Source organism: Denticeps clupeoides, chromosome 10, assembly GCF_900700375.1.
Source record: "Denticeps clupeoides chromosome 10, fDenClu1.1, whole genome shotgun sequence".
Taxonomy (NCBI): Eukaryota; Metazoa; Chordata; class Actinopteri; order Clupeiformes; family Denticipitidae; genus Denticeps; species Denticeps clupeoides.
In genome coordinates, this window is record NC_041716.1 from 9,955,445 (window position 1) to 9,983,213 (window position 27,769).

The window sequence follows — 27,769 nt, forward strand, 5'->3', positions numbered from 1 at the left end:
GTTTGGGTGGAAGGATGTACGGCCTTTGCTGGGTGGGACCAAAGGGGCTGATGGGGGATTTTCTGTAAGTCCAGTAATCAAAGCTAATGGCCCAATTGTGCATTAAAAGCATCCAATAGCTTTTAAAAGAAGAGCACCTAAATGGGGGAGTGTGTGCGTGTGTGTGTGTGTGTGTGTGTGTGTGTGTGTGTGTGAGTGTGTGCACGTTCCCTTATCGTACATAAGGGGGCCAACACCTGCTCTTTTATGCCCGGGAACCCGGGGCCACCGTAGCACAGAGAGTCGGCAAACTGCGGCAGAAGAATTACAGTGATTCCCCCCCGGCCGCTGTTTTTTTTTTTATCATTGTCGTCGCTATTTGGTTAGGATTACGATCATTATTCCCGTCACCCCCACGCAGCGCCGGGGTGCAAATGGCCCCCTCCACAGAGGCCACACACTGCCTCGGCAGCGGCGGCGGTGGCGGCAGCCAATCATATTGATTGTTCAGGTGCAGTAAATTGCAGGGCGATGGTGGAGGGGGATGGGGGCGCAGGGGCAGAGTTGTTACGGGTGCAACTTTCAGTCCTTTCTTTTATCTTATTTGATGCCTGGCTGTTAATGAATGGGGGTTGGTGAACTGGCCGGGGTCAGTGATAAATGCATTATTAAAATTATTATTAAAAGTCACCTCAAGTACATCTGGCCATCGTGGGAGAAGCCCATGGTGATGACTGGCCGCTCTCACCCACCCAACGTCCTCATTCTGGACCATTTAAACCAGCCAAGGTGCAGTATTGAGAGTATTGACAAGGTTGCAGTATTCTCACCCCACAATCATACAAAAGCACAAAGAAGTAGTAGTAGTAGCCTAGTAGCCTGGTGGTAGTAGCCTAGTGGGTAACACACTCGCCTATGAACCAGAAGACCCAGGTTCAAATCCCACTTACTACCATTGTGTCCCTGAGCAAGACACTTAACCCTAAGTTGCTCCAGGGGAGAAAAATCTTCTGCCCAAACTCCTTCGAACAACACCACTTGGTTGCGGCACTTTTATTCCAGAAATCCGATTCCCAACACACACGTCTCCTGCACGTAATGAACGAAATCCCGCTAAGGGTCGACTAGGACACGCCGCACTGTGTGAAAACGTACATGCATTCGAGTTTGTGGCGGTACGGGCGTGTGCATGTTGTGCGAGAGTGATAGAGCGAGGGAGAGAGTGTGTATGAAAGGGCGTGTGTGTGTGTGTACACGGCATCCCCTCCCTGGCGACTGATGTCCTGACCACACGACTCATTTCCTCTGTTGCAGATGAGTCTGGACACCGGTGACAAGCGCACGCGCACGCGGTCTAAAGGAGCTCGAGGTGAGACGCCCACCCTCCCCTCCCCTCCCCTCCCCGCACGCTCTTCCTCTCCTTTTCTCTCTATCTCTCATCTCAGCCTCTACCAAAGGTGCCTAGGGTTTCTTCAGAAAGAAATACGGCGGCAGCGCTTATCGTCTGTGCCGATGTGTTGTTAGCGCTGTGGCGTGGCAGCTCTCAGCCCTGCTGGAACGGGCCCAACCCGGCATTGGCTCTGAGATGCGGCTGGCATGATGAAAGTGTCAGAAACACTGCCGGACAGAGGCGCCGCAGCGCGTTAAAGTCTATCTCTCACTTATCATGGAACTTTCGGTTTACCGCTTTCTGTTCGGCTTGCCGAAGCTTCACCACGGCCATTAAAAAAAAAAAGCGCCGGGGCCTGGTTTCTCGGGGTCCCGGCACTTTCGTCCTGTTTATTCTTTCCACATAATGTCTGGTGGGCTTGTTCAATGTTCATTCATTTAGAAAAAAGAAAAAAAAATTAATAATAATAATAAACTGGAAAAAAAAATAGGCCGCTTTGCAACTCAGCCCTTTTCTTTCTAATTCCACCTTCTCAATTACTAACCCCGGGCAATTAATCATGCGCTTGTGCTGAAGTCTGCACGTATATGAAAACCCGCGTTCGCAAGGAGTGATTTGGCTGAGGCAGCTGCTTTGGGATGGGCGTGTGCGTTTTCTGCTTTCCGACGGGTTGATTTCGCCTAAGTAACGTGCTCATGCGTCTTTCTATGAGGACGGGAATTCTAGGAATTGTCGGCATTTGTTGATGTATGATTTTTTTATTGTTGTTTTTTTTTTGTTTTGCTTTTCCAGTTCCTGCCGAGGTTGCTGGACCAGACGTATGGTAAGAAAACCTGGTTTTGGACATTGAGGCTCTGCCTTCAGGCTGCTGTATTGGCTGAATGGAAGACAAATTCAAATGTCGTATTTGATGCCATCAACACCAGTTTCTCAGACGTACTTTTTTTTTCTGTTGCCAATATTCCAATATGATATTTATTCATTTATTCATTGTTTTGGTGGAGAGGCACATGGATCCATGTGTGCATGAAGATCTCGCTGATCGTGAGCAGAATCAATAGTGGTTCAGGGGTCACACAGACATCCAGTATCTTCTGAAAAGCGAACATGAGGAACTAATGGAACTGTCCAGCCTGTGACTGGCAAGGAGTATCCTGTTTAGCCCCGGCAGGGGGTGTAACGTTTTAAGAGCAGCCTTCACCGTAAGGAGCTGTAAGGTCCCTGAATTGAGCGAACGGCGTGGATACGGAGCTATTAGCGAGCTCTCACGCAGCTGTGTGTGCAAGGGAATCGCTCAGCAGCGTACTGGACAGCGACAGCGGAAGCGCGGCTGCTCAGGGTCGCTGGGGTATCTCACGGTCATCTGTCCTGATTGAGATGGATCGCTGCTGCTGGTTAAAGTGAAACTGCAGTGGCTGCATCCTGCTCTTTATGTGGGCTTCAGTCCTCTGTGAGGCGGTTCTCTGGGGGCCAAGCGCGGGCAAGTTTAGTAATATACAGAACCACTGTTCACCTAAACTGTGGGGGCAGTGGGGCCTAGCGGTTAAGGAAGGTCGCCAGTTCGAATCCCGACCCGCCAAGGTGCCACTGAGCAAAGCACTGTCCCCACACACTGCTCCTCGGGTGCCTGTCATGGCTGCCCACTGCTCAATAAGGGTAATGGCTTAAAAGCAGAGGACATATTTCACTGTGTGCACCATGTGCTGTGCTGCTGTGTATCACAATGACAATCACTTCACTTTTTTTTAAAACTGCAAGTAAAAACTTTTGTAAGATGCTGATAACCGGTTGTTTTTTTACCTAAATGGATGCAGAATTATGGCTAGACTAACCCTCTCCTTTTAGAAATGGACATTATATATACTATTAAAAATAAAAATTTCCACCACTTCTGATCTTCACCTTAAGTCTGCTTTACATATGCAGACTTTTTGTAATAGGAAGTCATAAAAACAGTTTACAGAGGTATGAGAGGCCAATTCTTGGCATGTGTTTCGACTGTGTTTCTGAAATCAATTTCAATTATTGTTGCACACACTTTTTTGTGTGTTTTGCACTTTTTTAATATGCTCTTTCTGAACAATTTTATAGCTACTGATTGGAAGCATTTTTGGGATACAGCTTGGTCTATCCACAGGGAGTTTGACCATGGTCCTTTGTTCAGGATCCCTTGTCTAACAGTGGCCATGTTTCACTTCCAATCACTGATCAGAAATCTTTTGGTGAGAATGGCCTGCAAGTGAGGTGGAGTTCATTCTTTTCATTAAAGATGGAAATTCAGCCGTGGGATTTAATGAGAACTGTAATGGAGCCAATGAGAGTAATGAAGGGGGCCGCAGAAAGAGAGGTGGGGAGGGGGTGCTTCAACAATTGAAATGATGAAAACCTGATTAAATCAACAGAAGTGCGGGGGCTTCCCGAGACATGACAGCAGCTCGGTTTGAATGCAGTCTATCCCATTATAGGCTAAAGTCATCTCCATTTATTTACAATGTGAAACTAAAGTTCCTGTCTTCCATGGGGGATGGGGATGGAGACAGGATTTGCTCTGGAATCCAATTGCTCAAACTGGTATTTCATCACTGAGACAACAGCAGATGAAAAAAACACAAAAACAAGCCAAAAAAAGAAATGATTGAACACATTTTTTTGACCCCATTCAGCTGTCCCACTCCAGGATGCAATGGCTCCGGCCATGTCAGTGGGAAATATGCCCAACACAGAAGGTACTAAAGATCTGCCTTAGCTGCTTGGTCCCCTCACACTCGAATAGCCTCTGTCTCCTGACCCATTAGCCTCACTTTAGAAGCTACAGAGCAAACACTCGCCCCACATCTCTCTCTCTCCCTCTCTCTGTCTTAGAAAACCACAGAATCCATATCAAAGGGGACGCATTAAGCCTCGTTTTGTCGAGAAGCATTAACACTAAAAGGTCCCGTTTTTTTATTTAGTGTTAAGTTCTTCTTGCTTTCTAAACTATGCTCGGGTAGAGTCCTTAGTTAATCTAGGATCAGCACCATAGACAGGTCCTCTTTTTATACTTGGTTTTTCATTGACAAAATGCAGTAACCACCCAGAACGCGTGGAAGACATGAGAGGGTGTTAAGTGATAAAGATTTATACTGGTTTATACTGGTGACACAAGGGTCATGGTTAAGCAAGAATAAACTCAGACCTTTATGGTTTTAGCAGACAGAATAATTCATTTACTCATCATGTCCTATTAAATGTGTCCCTTGGAATTTCTGGTTCTCCGCTCACTGTCTCTTTTCTCTATTTCTCTGATGCAAAAACACACACACACGCACACACAAGAAGGCCATAGGCCAGGCGCTGAGCCGTGTCTCCAGCTCACAGAAAACTGATTAAGCTCCAGTTTATTTACATGTGTACTCATTAAGCAGCCTGAATGTGATGCTCCGTGTTTATAGATTCTTCCATGCCTCTCTCTATCACCCCGGTTTCTGGGTTTATTGAATTCTATCCTTCAGTACTCTTCTCCCTCTCTCTCTTTTTTCTTTTTCGTCTGTGTGTTTCTCTTGCTCGTGTTAATTAAAATGCCATGGTTAAAAGCATGGCTGTGACAGCATCGCGTTGAGACACCCTCTACAGGTCAGCACTCGTCATTGCATCCTCTCTTATCACATCAAGGCACAGATGGACTCTAGTTTGGTTAAAACCTTTCCAGCAGCTGCGGTGTATTTCATCAAGTGCAAATCTAAATCCTATTACTATTCCAAACTATAGGCTCACTCTCATGATGGATTTTGATGAGTATGTGGATATGTAATAACACACTTATATTACACATCTTATTTTATGGCACGGCATAGTTTGTTTTATTGACCTTTTATTCTTCTCTCTTTTGTCCCTGCAGTGCTCTAAGCTGTCCACTAGGGAGAAAGAGGAGGCTACAGGTGGCTGAAGCTGAACAAGAGCAACCCACTTCAAAGAGGAAGTCCCACCCCCTCAAACTGGCAATGGATGAGGGCTATGGCATGGACAGCGATGGCAGCAGTGAGGAGATGGAGATGAAGGAGGAAGAGGAGGAGGAAGAAGAAGACGTAAATGGGAAGGAAGGACAAGATCAGCTAGAGGAGGAGGTGAAAACTGTGGAACCAAAAGCAGAAGAAGACGATGAGGATGAAGGTGAGGTTTCAGATTCCTAGGATGACTATAACTAATGTATGCTATGATTGAATGTACATTACCAGTTAAAAAAGACAAAGGACTGTAAAATAACACACATGAAATAAAATACCAAACAAGGCAAGGTTCTTCAAAGCAGGGAGTTTTTGCTGTGATGGCAGCATGTCACACTCTTGGCTTCTCTCCACCACTTTAAGTCTGATAACGTAGATGGTAGTGAACAATAGTGAACAAAGCACTCATGAAGGTACAATTAGGCAATTCATCAAACAACTTTGCTTTCTCCTGCTTTAAAAAAATACTAAATATGTTTCTTCTTCAAAATGACCTCAATTTTAGTCTCCAAAACTGCCACACAGGAGGTGCGTCCAAACTTTTGACTGGTTGTGTAGATTATTATAATTTGATTCCTAAATATGTATTCTTATAATAGGAATATGGAGCTAGTTCTCCAAACCACCATTCGACCCGGGTGTTAATAGGTGCCTGTGTTCCCTCAATCGGAGGTCACCATAAACACTCCACATGTAATGGGGTGAAAGCTATCACCCCAACCTTTCTTCAACCCAGTTCTACAGGTTACTAAACTAAGCCTTGTTTAATAGTATTCAATAATTAATTATTTTTCCCATGTTAAATCTTTATCAAATATAATGTGATGGATAATTTACTAATTATTGAGATATTGTGTTACTACTGAGAACATTGTTGGCACTGCATATTAGGAATTGTACTGAAGAAATGGACAATGAGGGTTCTTCTTCTGTTCTGCAGAGGAGTGCATGATCATTGAGGCCTCCAGCACAGAGAAGCCCAATGCCCCAAATGGAGAGCGATACTCCAGCTATCAGCAGATAGTGGCCAGTTCTCTGCTCCACTTGGGCCAGGTGTCGGAGGACCAGAGTAACCTGCAATTCAAGCCTGTCACAGTGGACACAGAAAGGAACGGTAATGGTTCTGAGGCTTTGGATGAACAAGTAGACTGTGAAGGGCAGGAGATAGCCTTAGGAAGGAACCACAAATACAACAGTCCAATAACAGTGCAGGAGAATGGTGAGGTGGAAAGCCATGATGATGATGAGGATGATGAGGATGAGGATGAGGGTGCAGCAGAGGAGAGCAGACAGCTGAAGGAGTCTGACCACCTGTACTTCAGTGAGGAACTCAGAAAAAGACCATCACACCAGGAGAAGCTGGTGGTAGGGACAGGCCAAGAGTCACAGCAGGAGGAAATGGTGGAGGAAGATGAAGATGACTCAGAGGAGACTGAGGATCATAGCCCTGCTGACATCATCATCAATAACAGTGTTGAGGTCAAGAGTGAGGCTCACAGGATGCCATCACCATTGGACTACATAACCCACAATGCCCAGTCGCCATACTCCCACAAGACTGAGGGCTCTGAGAAAGAGGAGGAGGATGGGGATGATGAAGCTGAGGATGACGACAGCCTTTCGCTACGCTCTACTGTGACCGATGAATCTGAAATGTATGACATGACACGAGGGAACCTGGGACTCCTGGAGCAGGCCATTGCTCTGAAGGCCGAGCAGGTGAAGGGGCTACGGGAGGTGGGCCGACTTCCGGACCATCACCGCTTCTTCACTTTCGACGATCGGCCCAGCAAGCACTTGGACAGTTTCCGCAAGGGATACTTCAGCAAAGGTACATGACATCCCATGAAGCACACAGAGATACAACATTGGTACCAAACTGTGTATGTGCCCACTGGCCACTTTATTAGAGATGCCTATTATGTACATTGCCCATGTCTGTCAAAGAACAGCTCTTTACATGATTATTTCTTGGACATCACTACCCAACCATATTCCTGATGTATTTAAAGTCCTACCAACGCAACACCCCCTCCCACCTTTAACTTTATCTATGGTCTTTCCTATGCTCTATCAAATAGATCCTTTAAGAAAGAAGACCTTTAAAAGTTCACCAGGAAATTTAGGTATTTCGAATGAAGTGGCCACTGTGGGGTTTTTTTTTTTTTTTTACAAATACTACTTTATTTCTGTATTTTAATGCTAATTATCTTTCTGTTTATTTACATGCATTTTAAACATTAATTTATAAGAATTAATTGCAAAGAACAAGTCCTGTAATAAATTGTGAAAATTACTTAGTTACAGCAGAGAACATCAATGAGTCCTGGCTCTTTTTTTCTTGTTTAGTAATCTAGTGGGCATAAATGGGAGGAATGAATTGGTTTCCAAACCTAAACCGGTCACACGGCCCATAATTACTCCGGGAGGAACTTAGCCGAGAAGCAGGGAGGGAGGCGTGAGTGCGGGGGGTCATAATTAGATTGGTTCGGCTGTTGTTTATTCGTTTATCGGTTTTGTTTGTGTGTTGTTCCTCTCACCGTTGGCACGGCGCCCAGTAATTCCACTGTTCATGTCACTGAGCACGCTCAGTCGGGGGTCCCGGCAAGCCCCCCCCACTCCCTCGCCACACGCTCTGTCATGTGCATGCTGCACTTTGTCCAGGTTTTAATTAGGAGGTACGTGTCCTGTTAACATTTTAACATTCTATTTAGAGGCCAGACCTTTGGAGAGCCACATCAGAGGGAGGCTTTAACATTTCCCCCACTCGCGCCCTCTCTTGAGATAAAATGAGAGGGGGGGGGGCAGCTTTTGGTAGACTCTGCTAATGAGCACCATTTTTCAGTATAAGGTCCAATAAGCCCCACTGTGGCCGAGGGCTCTTCACCAATGATCATAATTCCATATTAAACTGTCTGTGTGTAATCGCATGTAATAGCCTTGATTGGTTCCATAAATCTGGACAGATTACGCTCCCTTCGGTCTGACTTTAAGGCGTCGCAGCGGCATTAACATAAAACTGTGCGCGCGGGGGGCTTTATCTCTGCACTGCATGGCCCACCGTGCGGCGCAGGAAACTGTACAGAGCTGCGCCATTTACTAAGGGCCAAATTCAATCAGCCGGTTTTGCTGAGGAGTGGCATGGTGCCATTTACACCACGCCTGCTAATCGGGGGGTTAGAAACAGTTTGGAAAATTAAAACGGAAAATAAATGAAGGGCTTTTCGTACAACAATGAGCGAAGTGTCGCACTCAGCAGTTCCACTGGCAGAACAATATTTTAGAATGTGATTAGTCGGTTAATAGCATTACATTTTGGTTTCACTTTTGCAACTCCCACAGTTAACGTTGTTAATGTTTCAGCTCTGAAGCCGAGTAATGTCAAAAACCTGGATTTTTTTTTTTTTCTCAGAGACCTCCAGGCCGGAGAAACGTGAGATCAAATGCCCCACGCCGGGCTGTGACGGCACTGGCCATGTGACTGGACTGTATCCCCACCATCGTAGCCTGTCCGGCTGCCCTCACAAGGACAGGATCCCGCCAGAGAGTGAGTTTCTTTCAGCCGGCTGCGTGCTGCTCCTTCATTATCTTCATCTGCTTTTTAAGCACGCGATTAACAGTAGCGCCTTACTAATGGAATTAAGATGAGTTACTGCAGACGTGTGCACATTTCAGGAAATGTGCTGAAGACGGCTGAAGGAGGAGTTGTCTGCAGGGAGATCATCTGATATTGGTGTTAAAAGTACAGGCTGCGGAGTTTTTTTGTACATTAACAAACTTGTGTGTGTGGGTGGTAGTAGCCTAGTGGGTAGCACACCTACACAGGTTCACAAGTTCAAAACCCCACTTTACTTTACTTTACTTTACTCAGCAGACACTTTTATCCAAAGCAACTTACAGGAGGAAGACACCAGCAATTCTATAGATTTTGAGTTTACAAAAACTAAGAGCCCTGATAAGGCCTAACTTGTCAGCAAAGAGCATGCTCGGAGATTGTTAAGTGCTAGACGAAGAAAAAAAATAGATATTATTTATTTATTTTTTGTGCAGTGTGTACGCATGTGCGTGTGTAAGTGTTAGATTTGTCTGAAATACGTTTTGAATAAGAGGGTTTTCAACTGCTTTTTAAAGGTGCTGGTAGTCTCGGCTAGTCGAAGACTATTGTGTCCCTGTAACTAAAGTCACTCTGGATAAGGCCGTCTGATAAATTCTGTAAATGTAAAATGTAATGTTAAATGTGTGTGTGTGTGTCTGCCACAGTTCTGGCCATGCATGAGAATGTTCTGAAGTGTCCCACGCCAGGCTGCACAGGACAGGGTCACGTCAACAGTAACCGCAACACTCACCGCAGGTACATCCCACACTTTTGGTATATATGTGTGTGTGTGTGTGTGTGTGTGGGTGGGTGTGTTGCATTCGTCATTGTTCATCACACCTAGGAACACTTAATCTTAACCATTTCAACCTCTGAGCCCACAAAATGACCCCCTTTTTTTCAATTGGAATATCTGTTTTCAGGAGTGACACACAGATTTCATTGCAATTTTATTTTGTAGCCCAATCTCCAAAATGACGGGTCAGAACGTAAGTGGGCAGCTGCTGTGTCAGAGTCACTCTGCATTTGAGCCATGTCAGCAACAACACGTTCACTGTGGCTTGCATATAAATGTGTGTGTGTGTGTGTGTGTGTGTGTGTGTGTGTGTGTCCACTCAATCTTCCTGTCTATTCTGTTCTTTGCCCTCACTGCCAGTTTGTCAGGCTGTCCCATAGCTGCAGCCGAGAAACTGTCCAAGAGCCACGAGAAACATCAGCACCTGCCCCCCGCTCCAGTCGAGCACGCGAAAGGCAGCCCCAACTCCGACCGCGTACTCAGGTCAGTTTTTCCGTGTGTTTCTTGTATAAACCCGTTCTGCCTTCTGATGTAATTACAGACGGTTCTGCCACTGCCCCTCCGGTGTCGGTTAGCATGTCTGGACCTTTCCGTCACTACTTCATCTCGTCAGCACTTGTGCCACTACCCACAACTGGTCAGCAGAACTGTCAATTCTGGTTAAAAGGGGGAAAAGGCTGAATCTGATTAGCGGAGCCTGATTGCTTCTCGGAGTGTCGCGTCTGGCAGCGAACCTCATTTATTCTTGTGCTTGTAATGAGGCTGCAGACAGCATCATACTGCAATCATGCCTCTCAAATTACGCTAAAAAAAGCTAATTATAACACTCATGAAGAATATAATATAATATAATTTAATCTTTATTTTAATGTATTTGTTGAATCAATTTTTCCTATGCTTATACAGTTATGTACTATCTAAGAAAAAAAAAATCTGTAAATATGTGTTGTAAAGAAATTAATTTGTGTATATTTCTTGTATTTTTTTCAAATGTCCACATATGTTTCTGACAGTCATGAGGGGGCGGAGCTCCAGCTGCTACTCATTTTAATTGGTTGGCAGCAGAGTGGGGAGCCTGGTTCATTTGTTAGTGGGGTTAGTGCCGCTTTGAACCGCTATCCAGGAAAACAGCGCACAAATTCCATGCTTTACAAAATGCAAATGTGTCCCGTCCTGATAAGAGGGCTCTTTAATCCTTTCCCTCTCTCCAGTACAACACTGATACTACAATCCCAAAATCTCGCTGCTCTCCTACCTGACTGTTTCACTACCTTGGGGGTTTCAGTGTCCCTTTTCCCTGCTGGGTTGATTTTGTTCTCTATCAAAGCATTTGAGCTTGAAAACTATTTGTTTTTCTTAACTGTTATTGTCATTTAAAAACAATGAAACATTCTGCCACTAAACACATTATAAAGTCGTGGCCAAAAGTTTTGATAATGGCACAAATAGAGGACAATTCACTCACCAGCCCCTTTTTTATTTAATAACAATTTGCATATACTCAAGAATGTTATGAAGAGTGATCAGATGAATTGCAAAATCCCTCTTTGGCATCCCCCCAAAAAAGAAAAACATTTTCACTGCATTTCAGCCTTGCCACAAAAGGACATAGTGAGATTTTTTCAGTGATCCTCTCATTAACACAGGTGAGAGGGTTGAGGAGCACAAGGCTGGAGATCAATCTGTCATGCTGATTGAGTTAGAATAGCAGACTGGAAGCTTTAAAAGGAGGGTGATGCTTGAAATCACCATGGTTACCTGCAAGGAAACATGTGCAGTCACCATTGCATTGCATAAAAAAGGCTTCACAGGCAAGGATAATGCTGCTACTGAGATTGCACCAAAATCAACCGTTTATCAGATGATCAAAAACTTCAAGGAGAGAGGTTCAAGTGTTTAAAAAAACGTCTAGGACAGACTGATATTCTACAAAAAGTAAAGTCTTTTTCTCTGGTGAAGCCCTTTTCCGATTGTTTGGGGCATCTGGAAAAATGGAGAAGAAAAAGTGAGCGCTACCATCAGTCCTGTCTTGTGCCAACAGTAAAGCATCCTGAGACCATTCATGTGTGGGGCTGCTTCTCATCCAAGGGAGTGGCCTCACTCACAATTATGCCTAAGAACACAGCCATGAATAAAGAATGGTACCAAAACATCCTCCGACAGCAACATCTCACAACCATCCAAGAACAGTTTGGTGAAGAACAATTCCTTGAGCTATAAGGCCAAAGTGATAACTAAGTGGCTTGGGGAACATGGGAAAATTTTGGGTCCATGGTCAATCGAGAACTTGTGGTCAATCCCCAAGAGGTGGGTAGACTAACAAAAACCCACAAATTCTGACAGAAGACTTATTAAGGAATGGGTTGCCATCAGTCAGGACGAATTGCAGAGGTATTGAAGAAACACTGCAAATATTGACTCATTGCATAAACTTGATATAGTTGTCGATAAAAGCCTTTGAAACTTATTAAATGCTTGTTATTATACTAGAATACACCATAGAAACAACTGACAAAAAGCAAACGTCTGGCCATGACTGTACTACCAGTAAGAAGTTTTGACACACCTACTCATATAAAAACCTTGCAGATTTTACATTATAGAACAAAACTGAAGACACTATAATATATACACACACAAGTAAATAAAAAGGTTAAGGTAAAAGAAATGGCAGGTGGTAAAAGTAATAGATCAGAACAGATTAACCAACAATAACCAACAATCAAATTATCTGCAAAAAAAGAGAATAATGAATTCTTTTGTTTTGTTTTTTTTGCCACCTTCACAGGCCCATGTGTTTTGTGAAGCAGCTGGAGATCCCACAATATGGCAGCTACAAGCCCAATGTGGTGCCCACCACACCCCGTGCCAACCTGGCCAAGGAGCTGGAGAAGTACTCCAAGGTGTCCTTCGATTATGCAAGCTTCGATGTGCAGGTGTTCGGCAAGCGCATGCTCGCCCCAAAGATGCCGACCACAGAAACCTCACCCAAAGCCTTCAAATGTGAGCACCACTCGCCCACCCACTGACATTGCCACCCACCGGCACAGTTGGCAGAGCATCTGTCTAAATGGGGTTGGGGTTGAAGCTTCACATATAAACATAGTGACATCCAGGTGGGTACAGAGGCTTTGGTCCCAGCTGAGTTAATTCTGGAACGTGATTGGTTGGTTCCTTGGGTGGGAAACAATAGTTTAAGTAGCAGCTATCATCACTATGGTGGGTCATTCTCTCTCTCTCTCTCTCTCTCTCTCTCTCTCTTTCTCAGCCAAACCAACATTCCCCAAGGCTATGTCCCCCAGCCACAGTCTGCACAGCAGCTACGGTAAAAGCACGCCCTCCAGTGCCTACGACTACTCCCACGATGCCGAGGCTGCCCATATGGCCGCCACCGCCATCCTCAACCTGTCCACCCGCTGCTGGGAGCGGCCCGAGAACCTGAGCACCAAGCAGCAGGATACGGTACAGAAGCATGATATCCCCCTAACCGTGGAACCCCAGCTGGGTACTAACCCCGGAATCAGGCGCTCGGGTAATCTGAGTGCGAGAGGCTTTTTCCGCGCAAGACACAGCTGCCAAAAGTGAAAGGGGTCCCGGTGATATAAGTGATAAGTGATGCCTGTAGGGTTTTTTTTGGATCTCCTCCCCGGCACACACACACACACACACACTCACCCGTTGAGAGGAAGACATGCTGTCAGGCGTGTTAGCAAAATGAATAGCGGGAGATATGAGGTGTTGGGAAGGGTTTGCATCACCTCTGCTCCCGGCCTTCCATCACGTTCCATGCTGCTCCTGTTCCATTCTTCTGCTTCTGTCAAATGAGTGATAAATACAGGCCAGGTTCTGCTCAAGAAGCATGTGTGTGCGTCTGAGCAGGCAGACACACATTAATGATGAATACAGGTCACAGTCATCTCTCTCTCTCTTTTGCCTGTGTATGTCTTTAAGTCTCAATGTTACATGCGTGTCAGTTGGAATTCTACGAATTAACTGCTATATTGACCCCCCCCCCCCCCCCCCCCCCCCCTCGTCGGGGGACACCCCGTTTCCTCTCCTCTGCGTCTTTCTGTCTTCCTTTCCCATTTATTGCGTTCTCTGCCCTTGTTGTCTCTCCTTTGTTCACTGCACGACTTCCTCTGATTTCCTCGCTTAAGTCATTCCCCCTCTCAATCCCCCATAATGCATGTATGTGCCTGCGTGTTTTCATGTGTGTGTGCGCGCATGAGTCCCACCGGGGAGAAGAATACTGTAATTGTACATGCTCTTTTCCCCGATATTGTGATTTTGTAAAAAGCCTCTCTCCCTCAGCGGAGAGAGTGACTACTTCATCATTTTTCGATTTCCTGGCATTTCTCTTTTTTTGGGGGTGGGAGGATAAAAAGGGAAGATTAATGGCAACAGCAGCACAGCAGCTCAGCAGTAATCAGCCTCGGGAACTGTTCTGAGAGCAGTGCCAATTTGCTGTTACTGCCATTGGCCTCTAAGCAGCCTCAAAAGTCATGAGCAGAGAACGCATCCAGACTTGGACTTTTCAAGTCTATCAACGCTAGAATAATTTAAAATGTGATAATGAACAATTCTGTTGAATTGTTTATTTATTCTGCAGTTTTAGTATTGCATTGGTACAAGTGTCCTTTTTACTCTTTACTTTGTGACCGGGTCAAGGGGGCACGTCCACCCTTAAGGCACAAAAAAGACCAGAGGAAAACTCCCAGGAATCCAAAAAATAAAAGCCCAAATTGGTACGAAACACATCAGAGCAGAGATTTTTGTTTTAGGTCATACAAGATCAGGTTTATTAAATGGACACAGTATCATAAATAAAACAAGCAAAACCTTTATTACATGACAAATGGAACAAATACCAATTACTTCCATATTAAAATTGACATCTCTCTTCGTGATTCCACCAGGCAGATCAGGGATGAGGGCAGGATGCAGAAGGGGGAATCCCCAGGAAATCCTGCGCAAAATCACACACACAGTCACAGCAAGCCTCTCATGCAATCACACAGAGAATGATGCAGACAATTATTTAAGCATGCAGTCCAGTGGGTAAAGGACCCATAAAAAAAACCTGGAAGCCTGGGGAGCACAGCGACACTTAACAAGAGTTCGTTCTGTCAGTGCAAAGTCCTACGCAACACAATGGGAACCTACAAGGCAGACAATCCGTGTCACCTAATAAAGTGAAAGGACTATCAGGAAGAGGAACAAAAACTGGCACGGGCCGGGGCAGAATCTCGCTCAATAAATCTCCCGCTTTCCCTGTTTTAAATAATCAGGGACACCAGGAAGCAATCGCGGTTGGAACAGAAACAGAACTGTCATGGCCAGAGCCCCTGTCTACATCTTAACACAATTTGTAACATCGACTATGCTTATATAGTACTGGGACCAAATGTTAAATACATATTCCAATTTGACACCAGCTATATGATATTAATTGAAATCTCATAGCATAGATGTGGGTTGTAACATCCTGGGTTGTGGGTTTGAATCTGTAGCTTGCATGTTTCCTCTGGGTTGTTGGTTTTCCTACTGCTGCCCAAAGGCATACACACTAGGAAGATATGTGACTGAATTGGCCGTCACCTGTGACCCTGGATTAAGCACTACTGAACATGTGTAGAGCCGAGGTGCAAAATGTTCATTTTCAGTAAATTATACTGTGAAACTGGGTTGAAAAATAACAGAGGCTTTATTTTTATTTTTTGGTATCCCCTATAGAACATGGACATTGAGGTGGATGAGAACGGGACTCTGGACCTCAGCATGAAGAAGCCCATTAAGCGCGAGGCTGGCATGTCCTGCACCAGCCCGGGCGTTCGCTCACCAGACCCTTCTTCATCCTCTTCCTCCTCACTCCACTACAGCCATAGCGGCATGACCTCGCCACCCTCTGCACATGCATATAAGCAGGAAGAGTGGGAGGGGCCACTGGATTACACCAAACCCAATCGCCAACGAGAGGAGGAGTATGACGAGGTCATTTTTTTTTTTTAGAAATGATCCTTTTGGGTTTTTTGGGGGGGATTTTATGATTCAAAAGATCTGCAAGGGTTTGCCTCAGTCTGTCTCAACTGTTTTAGTTCTGCCCTGTCCTGTGTTACTTTTTGTTTGATGGCGCCAGACACTTTTGTCACCTCACCCCCACAGATGGAGCACAGCACACAGTCATTTGCTTCGTCGGACCCTGAGGACTGCGAGATGATGCAGGACTGCCTAGAGGACAGAAAGTACCCTGGAGAGGTCACGACCCCTAGCTTCAAGGTCAAGTTCCAACCCAAGGACTGCAAGAAAGAGCTGCTGATGTAAGTGAAAGTTTGTTTTCAAAATGTTCTTGTTTTCACATTTACAGCATTTCTCATTTACAGATGCTCTCATCCAGAGACTTACATAGGTGTCTTTAAAGGACCTACAATGCAATCGTGTCATTGGTTCACTGGGACAATTTGAAGTTCTTGCAACTTTCAGTGAACTATAGGTGGCCTGACAGGGACATTTTATTACAGACAAAACAGTAGGTCAAAGGGTTAGGGTCCCCTGGAAAAATCACTCCTTTTAGGGGCAGCAAGACTATAATAATTTCAGTTTCACTATAGGGTATGGGTATTGGCACTGGTCTGAGCTGATCTGTGGCGGTGCAAGAAGCTGGGATCAGCAGGTTATCAGTAGATTGTAGAAGTGAATGAAGATGCCCCCAGTAGGCAATGGTGCCAAGGGAGCTTGGCACGACGATCCAGTACATTTACATTTACCACATTTTACAGATGCCTTTATCCAGAGCGACATACAATCAGTAGTTACAGGGACAGGCCCCCTGGAGACACTCATGTTTAAGTACTACAGTAGTAGTAAGTGGGTTTCGAACCTGGTACTTTGGTCATTGTTTTTTGTCGAGTTTGTTACCCACTAGGCATCTGCCATGGCATTCATCTGTTTTATTCTTTAAAGGTGCCCCACTCCTGGGTGTGATGGCAGTGGCCACATCACTGGAAACTATGCATCTCACCGCAGGTACACATAGACTGAATAGCCCTATGGGCGCTTATCAATCCTTCATTTCTTTCCTGGCTTCCTATGGCTTTCTGAGAAAAAAAGTATGTGTGAACTGCACTCTCTTTATTTCTGGCTGCTTTTATAATCTGACTGGGATATCTGGTTTCTGTGTATCTATCTATATGTCTGTCTGTCTATCTGTCGCTCTCTCTCTTTCTTTCTCTCTCTCTCTGTTCTTTGGATTTTCAGCCTATCTGGTTGTCCTCTTGCTGATAAGAGTCTCCGGTCCCTAATGGCGGCCCACACCGCTGAACTCAAGTATGTCCGCTGTCCCTCCTGTTTTTCTTTCCTTCCTCTGGGGGAGCTGTGGTGTTGCATGCCTCTCACTGAATCCACTTTACCTGCACTAAACAAAGTTAAACTCGCTTAGTTGCCCCTGCATGCTCGGGGCCCTTCGCTGACAACCTGAGCGGCGTCTCGAAAGCGGAGACAAAAATAGTGACTGCAAGAATCGGTGGCAATACACGTGTCAGAACAGTAACAAAAAAACGTGTGATGCAATGCTGCGGCAATGCTTCAGTCTGTGCTTTTTCACAATTAAAACTATTCTTGGAAAATAGACACCACACACTCGTCCAGATAAAAACAGGGGGTGCCCAACACCCGCTGTACTGTACATAATACCCTTTTGGGTCTGTTATAAATTGCTGAAAAAAAAGGTAGGTCAAATGAATAGAAACATTCGAAAGACAATAACTATTTGCTCAGTTCTCCTATTTTACCGAACGCATGAAAGGGAAATTTAATGCTGCCTATATGAGTCAGTTTCCAAACCCGATCCCAGAGGACCCCCCGGCTAGAACTTTTTTTTTTTTTTTTTTTTCTCCCCCGAATTAATTAGGCAGAAGTGAAACCTAATGATGAATGTGTTTGCTTGGCAACGTGGGATGCAATGAAAGGTTTCAGACAGAGGGAGCAGGACTGAGAAATGCTGTGTTACACAGTATGACTTGAACAGAATTTCTATTCCGTTTGTAAAACCTGAAAGAATAAGATTTTGTTGTAACAATCATTAGAAATACGTTGCATGTACAGCTCCCACAGTCTTTGTGTGCTTTTGTATGCTTTTCCCCAGGTGTCCGACCCCAGGGTGTGATGGATCTGGCCACATCACCGGTAACTACGCTTCGCACAGGAGGTACAGTAAATTACACAGTTTTCCCTTTTTTTGTTGTTTGCGCTAATGCAGCATACTCACACTTACTCACACAGCAGAGGACAGAGAAGCATAGAGGTAGGAAGTGGTTGAGTTTAGATTTGATCCACACACACACACCACATACAGTGAGACACCCACATCTGTAACGACCAAGATTCAATTCTTCTTCTTCTTTTTTTTTTTTTTATTTACTGCTGGGAATTTAAAGCAGGGAACGATGATAACAGATTTGGTTGGCTTGCGCTGTTTTTATTTAACATTGCCAAATAAAACTTTAAATAACTCCACTCACTTGTTGCTATTAAATGTGTTCCCTACTCTAAATTGTGACCAGTGTTTGATTTTTTCAATTTGGCTTTATTATTTCCTGAAAGAAAAAAAAAAGATCTCTAGTGCGTTTTTTTGTCTTCCTTTTTTTATCAGCTTCATATTCTCTGTTTTCAGTTTGTCTGGTTGTCCGCGTGCCAAGAAAGGTGGAATAAAAACGACTCCTACCAAGGACGACAAGGAGGACTCCGAGCTCATAAAGTTCGTACCACTTAGAAAACCGTGGCCTCTTGCTTTACGCTACTCTGGTATTATTATACGTCAATAATAAATAAAATTTAGATATATTGATGCAACTCGGGGATTTAGCAGCACCACAATCATGTCACTGCAGGTTACTGTAGACTAATGCAGCTTAGAACATTTCAATGTCAAGTACAGAAACGCCTGCTTAAAAAAACTGACTAAATGAGTTAGGGCAAGGAGAAGGAGTTGAATGTTGAGTGGGCTTACATGTCTGTGTTTTGTCATGTGATTCTGTTTGGGAGGGTTTCTAAACTAAATTTGGCGAAATGTCACCTTGTGCTTTAATGTTTTTTTTTTTTTTTTTTTGGACATTCGATTTGCACAAAAATCGAGTTGAATTTAATTCAAAGTAATGCAGTTAAGTAGAGAAGTGTTTCTGCTGTGAATGATCAAATTTGTATTGAATTTGAATGGAACAAACCTCAGCAGACCCCAGATTTTCCCAGATTTAGTGCATGTGCAGAAGGAATTTGACCCCCATAAATATTACAGTGAGTGTTCAGCAGGGTCACATTTCGGACCAGAAGCTCAGTAATATTACCTTTCCCAATCACTGCTACATTTGTCTTCTGTTTCCTTCACCACATTTCATCTTTTTCTCTCGTCATTTATTTTTGTCCTACATCTCATATGGTCCATCCACTGTGTGCCTTCCATTGCGTGCCTGCTGCTCCAGATGCCCGGTGCCCGGCTGTGACAGCCTGGGCCACATCAGTGGGAAGTACGCCACCCACCGCAGTGCCTACGGCTGCCCGCTAGCTGCGCGTCGGCAGAAAGAGGGCTTGCTGAATGGAACCCCCTTCTCCTGGAAGGCCTTCAAACCCGAGGGTCCTACCTGCCCCACCCCAGGGTGTGATGGGTCCGGCCATGCCAATGGCAGCTTTCTCACACACCGCAGGTACAACACACATTTACATTTACAGCATTTATCAGACGCCCTTATCCAGAGCGACTTATAATCAGTAGTGACAGGGACAGTCCCCTTGGAGACACTCAGGGTTACACACAAGGTTGAGAGTTTGAATCCCGGCTTCAACCTTTTGTGTGTGTGGAGTTTGCATGCCCTCCCTGTGTTGGTGCAAGTTTCCTCTGGGTTCTCCAGGTTCTCACCCAGGCATGTACACTAGGTGAACTGGCAACTCTGAATTGTTGTGTGGTCTGGGGGTCACCAGGGTCATGGGCTGTGAAAATCATAGATTGTGGTTTAATAGACTGTGCATCTATTAGTTGCCATTTGATGACAAAAACATCCATGTTGATGTCTGGATCTGTGTGTTGCCAGTCTCTCTGGTTGTCCAAGAGCCTCTTTTGCCAAGAGGAAAGCCAGGTTCCCTGGAGACGATTTCATCAGCACCAAATTCAGGGCTAGTGATGGTAAGCCATCTCATCCTTCCATCCTTCTCTAATATACAAGTTTCATCACCATACTGTGTGCTTGGCCTTCTTTTCCCGCACTCATTTTAATTCCGTTCCTCCTTCCAGTTCTTGATAATGATGAAGACATCAAACAGCTGAACAAGGAAATCAATGAACTGAACGAGTCCAACAATGAAATAGAGGCCGATATGGTCAACCTCCAAACACAGGTACAGAGTTATTGTGTAAGTTCTGCAGGTGCAGCGCAATAATAAATCCAGTCCAGCGGCTGTACAATGTGCAGAATATCTTGCAGCCGGGCAAAGTGCATTTGTAGAGATTTATTGATATAAAGACATAAGCGTTTTGCCTGAACAGGCTGAAGAAGGGCTTTTCATGCCTCGTCTAAAGTGCACTGCTGCTACTTTTCTGCAGCATTTTAAATAAATTAGAGTGCCTATGATGACATAAACGTTCGGTTCATAGCTGTGCAGGAGGCGTGAGAGTGCTTGCCTTAGAATTTCAGCTGACCAGGATTTAAGAAAAGGGGCGAGTTTATTCTTCTGATTTATATGGTGAAATCTGCGAGGTTTTATTGTCAGGTAGGATATTGTCAGGTAGTGTGCAGAATCATTTTTGGAGTGACCATTGCAGATTTACCTGCGTGCTTTTCTGCAGATCTCCTCCATGGAGAAGAACCTGAAGAACATTGAGGAGGAGAATAAGATGATAGAGGAGCAGAACGAAGCCCTGTTCATGGAGCTGTCCGGCCTGAGTCAGGCACTCATCCACAGCCTTGCTAACATCCGCCTTCCCCACATGGTGAGTTGCTTATGAGTCCCTCATGCCAAAGGAAAAAGCACATTTGCATCTACGCCAGTTGCAAGTGTTACAAACATTCAGTGAGTTGCAAGTAGGGAAAAAACTGGATAGGAACAGAAAATCCATGAAAATATAATGAGGAAATGATGCAATCTGAATTTTCTCAGCCTGAGTGAGCTGCTCAGAAATATTGCACTGAGTTGCCGACATATTTTTAGTATTTATTTATTTATTTATTGCAGTATAACAGCAGGATGTACAGGGCTCCCCAAAGTCACACAAAAATGCCACTGCCAATCAATCTAACAACCGTACCAGTAGCCAGTAATACAACAGTAATGCAGGATTTTGCACTGCTTAAAGAAACAAGGCAGAAAATGGTACAAAGACTTTCTTCATTTGTACTTTAAGTCATGTAAATGATATCTTACCAGCTTTGCAGAGGACAAAAACTGATCGTTTTACCCAGCTTGCCCATATGACCATAATCTTCTCTCCCTCTCTCACCCCCTCTTTCTATATATGTATATAGATATACACACACACACTGTGCAACATACGCTGCAATTCCTGCAGCTTTTACCAGCACTGTATTGTTCCTTTTTTTTTTTGCTACCCAGCACGAGCCCATCACTGAGCAAAACTTCGACAGCTATGTGAGCACCCTGACTGACATGTACACCAACAAAGACTGCTACCAGAACCCGGAGAACAAGGCCCTGCTGGAGACCATCAACCAGGCAGTGAAGGGCATCAAGGTCTGAATAAATTCCCAAACCGCACAAAGAGAACAGCAGAACAGAAAAAAAGAGAAGAAAAGAAGATGGAGTGAGTGTATTCTGAACGGAGGAGAGAAACAGATTTTTTCTTAATAAAAGGGAGCATTCAGGTGTATTAAAAACAGCAGCTGAACCTTCATCCCAGGGAGTCCTGCAACACAAAATAGGGAATTAAATAATGAGAGAAACAAGGACCAAATGCTGGTGGCACTACTAAACTAGAAGCACTACAAAACCAAAATCCTTCAGCCTGATTTATGAAGTTCAGCGTTGATCCTTTATGTCTCCTTTTATTTTTTGCTTTCTGCTCACAAACCAGTAGAGGGCACTTCACTTCTTCGAATATATATTACCTGCCAAGGGAAAGGAAGAAGCAAGCTACCCAACTGAATCATGTGACCAAATCTACGTGCTTCAGGGAAGATGCCACTCCAAATACCCCCCAAAACCAAATAAAGTCTTCATGAACATAGGAAAAGATTAATGCAAGGATGAAACATATAATGAACATGGCTGAAAGCTTGCTGACCATCGTGCATATCTACAAGAATGGCGTCACATAGCAACCAGGCGAAGACTCCTGACGTGAGAGGCAGATGACCTTTTATCCCCTGATAATGTCAGTAACGTTGTTTCACTTCCTTCCCCATGGAGGGAGAAATCTGTAGCACCCCCTACTACTGAGTGATAAATCACGTAAGGAAACACTTCCAAAACACATACTGTGTAAATAAATTCCAGCTACAAATTTATACTATTTATAAACATTGCAATTGCACTTCATTTCAATATTTTGTTGTTTAATTATTATTATTGTTATAGAAATTATTTGCTGTAAAAGTAATTTATTCCTATTTTATTCCTATTTTTATTTTAACATTTTCTATTTATTTAACATATTATTTAAAAATCGTATTTAATAATTAATGCAATTTTATTTAATCATACTTTCAGTGGCCATGAAGTATGAAACAATGAATCTAATACACCCATATATTAACAAAAATACATTATAATTCTACAAAAGAACCCACCATTAATTTTTTTTGTGTATGTTGTTTTCCTTTTTTAAACATTTTAAGTGCAAATATTTTTACCTGGTAATGTCTTTGGTAATTTCTTGCCAGTTTTTTGCCAGTTGTTTTTGCTTTCCCATAGCTAATGCAAAATTTCACAAATGTATTTATTGTTTATTTAATATTTAAGAACTAATGAACTGTGATATGTTTGTTAATTTTCTGTAATGTCTGTGTGTTTGTGATGACTGGGTCTAAGTAGTCTTATATCCTCTGCTGATATTTAAATAAAGTAAAAACAAAACAAGTAAAAATGTAAATTAGCATTTGATTATCGAAGGGTTCTTTTGCATACCAGCAGTTCTTCCTGTATGAATGTAAAGAAAGTAATTCCAGTGCTGTAGTTCCAACTTTGACCCAGTCCCATAATTTTTGGATGGCATGTTTCATAAGGAAACAGAATTCGAAATTGAGCAAAAAGGACTGATTGGTTCTTTTTTCTTTTTACGTCCTTGTGCAGGGAAAAAATAATTACGATATTTGAGCCAAATGTCTTGGAACTGCATCACAGTTGTTTGTATGCCTTCTTCATCAATTTTACTCCTTAAATGAATATTTTTAGACAAGTGATATCAAATAAGCATACACCCTTGTAGCCTTATTCTTCATTTAATTTTTGATGCACAAAGTGCCACTACCCCTCGCTTTTGTTACTGGTCCTTTACAGCAGCTACTTTTTGGTCATGTGACCATGGCATAAAATAGTCTTGATTGTTACAGATGCCTTTATTTCTTTGCCAATACGGCCATAAATACATTATATACGTACATTCTGTATAAAATGAAGATGAAGCTATATATATCTAAATATAAAAAAGCATACATATATTTTTCCAGTGTATCTCTTTTTCTCTTGTTGTAGCTTATCTGAAAAAAAAAAAAAACCTAACATGTCTAAAAGCTGTGAGAGTTGTCAGTAGCGAAACAGTGACAAACCCAATAATTCCTCAAGTCAGGTGTGGATGTAGGATAGTCATGTTTTTCTACAAATGTAAAAATGCATTTCCATAGATGCCAATATTTTATTGTTTGCTGATTTGGTTTTTTTTTTTGCTTGTTTGTTTGTTTCAGTTTATTGGCTTGCGAATGTGCGTGTATGTCATCCTCATGTCATTTGGTCAGAGCTGACCAGATACTTTGCTTTCTGTTTGGGCATTAGAAGTGGACTGCAGCCGAGTAGATCCAGTTTAATGCACATCATGGTGATTCTCCTCTCTGAGTGTTGTATAGTCATGTATACGATGGAACAAGCAAGGCAAATACAAACATGCGAAACAGTAGGGAGGGGGTAAAAAAATACTGACATTATGCCTGTCAACTGCCAAACAGCTTGTTTTGTCCTCAGATTGTGCTTGTGTGAAAATGGTATGTAGTATTTTTAATGTAAATCATGTTTTTTTATAGTAAAAACCAGAACTCTATGGGTCCCAGATGTGTAACAGGCATGACTTCTGCCAATATGAGTGTACTTCATTTGCCGGGATTAGAGTATTTTAAAATGTTGTGCGTGTTTGTATGCTGTTCATTGTAGATCTGTGTGCTCTGTCGGATGTGCTTAGCTCATTGCAGAAGGCTTTTGTTTCAGTGGACACTTAGGATCCAAAGTAGTACGGGAAAATGTCTTCAAGCATAAGCTGCAGCTCCGTCTGTTGATAGCAAGAGAACAAATATGAGTTTTCAAGGCCAACCGGTTCCATTTGGATTCAGACCTGGGTCAGAGTTTGAGTGATAATGTGTTGGCCATTGGCTCGCTCAGAGCGCAGTGACACAAGCGAGATGACTGCTGCCTCTCAGATCAGTCTGTCATCTGTAGGAAAAAATTTTGCCTATTTAATGACAGTATTTCAAAAAACCTTTCAGTAATGTTTGGATTGTAACACGTTGCTGAGGGTGACACCTGGTGTCATTTTTTTGTCAAAAAGCCTTCAGACAAATGGGAATACTGCATCCAAATACACAGAATATGTTGTCCCAAAATGATCTAATTTTATTCTATTTTTATAATGTGTATAACATTGCCCTTTTTGTCGGTCTTTAATTAGCCATATCAGACATTTTTAACAATTGGCAGTATTAATTGCACAGAAGGTCATTAATAAGAACAGCCATATCTTCATACCATTGGCCGTAAAGCCTAAGAGTGAGAATGTCATGCTTTAAAACTGGGGTTTGTCAGGGAAGACATGCGGCTGAGAACTGTGTCAGTGAATGGCATTGTGAGCTGAGCAATGCTCGGTGGTGCTGTTTCGGTGTCAGTCACAGCTCGAGCACTATGCTAATTGAAGATAAATAATGTTATGATGGTTCTCTTCAGTAAACATTTGAACCCTGTGGTTCTTGCATCAGCAGCATCCTGTGGCGCGGCACACAGCTTAATATAAAAACCACAGCCCCTTATCACGCGCCTAATTACCACAGATCAGTGATAGCCAGTCATTTACATGTCGTATTATAACGGACAGGGAAAAGAAAAAAAGTAATGTATGATCAGGATGCATCGTCTGAAACATACACACACAACCACACAGGGGGAAGGCAGTAGTCTGTTCCGTTCAGCTGACATGACCAAATTTACCCTTGTAGGAACTATAGCTCCGTACTGTGTGTGATTTCATCATGTGTGCCTTTCTCGCTCCACTCACTGCTGGAAAGGGTATGTTTACATTTGGGAACTCAAATTTTTGCTCAGGATGTTCGAGGCGAGGGACAGGGGAACTGGGTGGGGTTAGGTGCTTATTGGGTGGGGATGTGGTGGGATTGGGGTGGGGTGGGTTGGATTTTGACTCTGGAAAAAAAAAAAACATGTTAGATGTGCCTGGGACTGAGGACAGGCAAATAATTGTAACCTGTTATGGCATTTAGACACTTTCTTTTTTTGTTACTGAGACTAAAATAATCAGCAGAAGAAATAATTTGAAGAAAAAAAATGTTCACAGTGATGATTCAGGTATTATACAAAAACGATCAGTCAAGTTCTGGCGAGGCAAAGATTGGAATTTTCAGAGGATAACAAATTCATTTGTGCATAGGGCATTACTTTGGCACCAGTAGAACCCTGTACAAATTTGTATTCAGAAGACAGTGTTATCATTGTTGTATTAAAGACAAAAAAATCTACAAAAAAAAAGTTTGTAACACCAACAACACAGCCAAGGTTTGTCCTGCTAATACATTTTTAAAGAGATAAACTATTTTTACTGCTAATTTTCTAGGCACTGGTGTTTCTTTCCTTACAGGAAAATGAAGAGAAAGTGGGTACTTCCAAAAAACAAAGTCCTTCTCTATTGATAGACACTATTGATTTTTTGTTACTTTTTGTAGAGGCTGTTATTTCTTTACTACTGTGCCATTTTGTAGAGCAGGAGAGACCTTGGATGTGTGTGTTCAGATATCTCTTTTTGATTTCAGTTTATTTCTTTATTATTTATTTCATTTTATTTTTTTTGTAAGTGAACTCTGTAGTTGGGTCTGGATTGTGGCTGTGTCTGTGTAACCCTGTACTGTGTTCCCGTGTCAGTGTTAAACCAGGAACAGTAATGTCTGTTATTGTGGGCGTATGTTTCATTTAATGTTATCTATGGGGAAACCTTAATAAAGAGCAAATAACACTGATCCACTGCAGGTCTACCTTTTTCTTGAGTGATGAGTACTTGGATGTAGGTGGAGAGAACATAAGTTCCCTTCACTGGAAGCACAATGCACTTCTTTGATCTTTGCTGGGGATGATACCCTTCCTGATGCAACACCCCCTTCCCCTCCTTTACCCATACTTGGGACTGGAACCAAGAAACGACTGGTTACATGCGTCCCCAGAGGCTGGGTTTCTCAGGACAGCTCAGGACAACATCATCAACAGACGGTCCAATCCAGAGTTGGCTGCCGCCAGTGCAGCTATAACTTCCTAAACGGGTTGAGGTCGGGAGTCGGTGCAGGCCTGTCAAGTTCTCTAGTCAACCATGACTATATGGATGGAATAGACATGGTGGAATAGACAAGGACCTTTCCCAAACTGTGTCCACAAAACTGGAAGCATGGCGCTGTGTAAAGTATTGTAATGAGGATTGTTAATACAGACCTTCCCTACTCCGTGGCGTGGTAAATCATCTGATGCACTTACACTGGCTACAATGAGATGGGTGGGAAAGTTTTTTTTAATGGAGAGGGGAGGGTAGCTGCGGCTAGGAGTCACGTGGTCACATGAAAAGAGGCTTCGTGGTTGGCTATCACCACAGGCGGCAAAAAAAAAGGGGGACTATTTATTAGCCCGGAGTAAGATAGTGGGGGGGGCAATTTTATGTGGAGTACCTGGTTGTGTAGTGTACAGAGTTAGAGCCAAACCTTGGGGCTGCTTTTTGGCAAGATGGTCTCACTGGCTACGGACAAATTTAAATGTATCCCCAGTGTGTGTATGTGGGTGGGGTCGGTAGCATACCCTGGTGCAGTGTCTACTGAGTGTGGTGGTTCTCTTCGGTGTCCACTAAAGTGTTAACGGCACACCTTGATGGGAGCTGATTATTTATTACAAGATGTGGGTATGTTGAAGTATTAAAGCTGCCCTTACCACCGATACCACTTAGCTTATCCAATCACAGTACCACACTGAGTTCATCAGGAAGAAACATTTTTTTTCATAAATATTTGCGAAGGGAAACTGCATGGTACGGTGCAGATAGACAGACAGAAAAAAATGAGACATCCTCATGCTTTGTGTCATTGTCTTGTTGGAAGGCCTGACCTAAACCTAGACAACGAAAAGATTTTTGCATATTCTCCCTCACTGGGGCAGTGGTGGCCTACCAGTTAAGGAAGCATAAAGACCCGAAAATCAGAAGGTTGCCAGTTCGAACCCCAATCCGCTGAGGTGCAACTGAGCAAAGCACCGTCCCCACACACTGCTCCCCGGGCGCCTGTCATGGCTGCCCACTGCTCACCAAGGGTGATGGTTAAAAGCAGAGGACACATATCGTTGTGTCACCGTGTGCTGTGCTGCAGCATTTCACAATCACTTCACTTTCTTTTCTTTCACTTTCAACATGTCAACATAATGGTTTTCATGATGCCATGCACCTGAACAAGGCTCCCTGTACCTGAGGCTGCAAAACAACCGCACAGCATGATGCTCCCACCACCATGCTTAACTGTCGGAACTGTGTTGCTAGGGTTAAAGGCCTCTACCTTTCTTCACCAAACACAAGC

General features: G+C 43.5%; 1 protein-coding gene across 4 annotated transcripts in view; it reads left to right on the forward strand.

The window, feature by feature from the left end:
- myt1b (myelin transcription factor 1b) overlaps positions 1-23,501 on the forward strand; it is a 30,135-nt gene extending 6,634 nt beyond the window's left edge. For 2 of the 4 annotated variants that reach the window (XM_028993284.1, XM_028993281.1), the window contains 20 exons: positions 1,294-1,348; positions 2,162-2,192; positions 5,247-5,518; positions 6,293-7,183; positions 8,765-8,899; positions 9,613-9,703; positions 10,104-10,226; positions 12,532-12,746; positions 13,012-13,205; positions 15,477-15,734; positions 15,906-16,060; positions 16,704-16,766; positions 16,998-17,066; positions 17,884-17,946; positions 18,412-18,495; positions 19,217-19,438; positions 19,823-19,914; positions 20,023-20,126; positions 20,575-20,718; positions 21,339-23,501. In XM_028993284.1, coding sequence (XP_028849117.1) covers positions 1,294-1,348; positions 2,162-2,192; positions 5,247-5,518; positions 6,293-7,183; positions 8,765-8,899; positions 9,613-9,703; positions 10,104-10,226; positions 12,532-12,746; positions 13,012-13,205; positions 15,477-15,734; positions 15,906-16,060; positions 16,704-16,766; positions 16,998-17,066; positions 17,884-17,946; positions 18,412-18,495; positions 19,217-19,438; positions 19,823-19,914; positions 20,023-20,126; positions 20,575-20,718; positions 21,339-21,482 — 3,405 coding nt within the window. In that variant the 3' untranslated portion in view covers positions 21,483-23,501. The remainder of the gene's footprint in view (positions 1-1,293; positions 1,349-2,161; positions 2,193-5,246; positions 5,519-6,292; positions 7,184-8,764; positions 8,900-9,612; positions 9,704-10,103; positions 10,227-12,531; positions 12,747-13,011; positions 13,206-15,476; positions 15,735-15,905; positions 16,061-16,703; positions 16,767-16,997; positions 17,067-17,883; positions 17,947-18,411; positions 18,496-19,216; positions 19,439-19,822; positions 19,915-20,022; positions 20,127-20,574; positions 20,719-21,338) is intronic. The other 2 variants (XM_028993283.1, XM_028993282.1) reach the window with 2 other exon arrangements.
- The last annotated feature ends 4,268 nt before the right edge of the window (positions 23,502-27,769 follow it).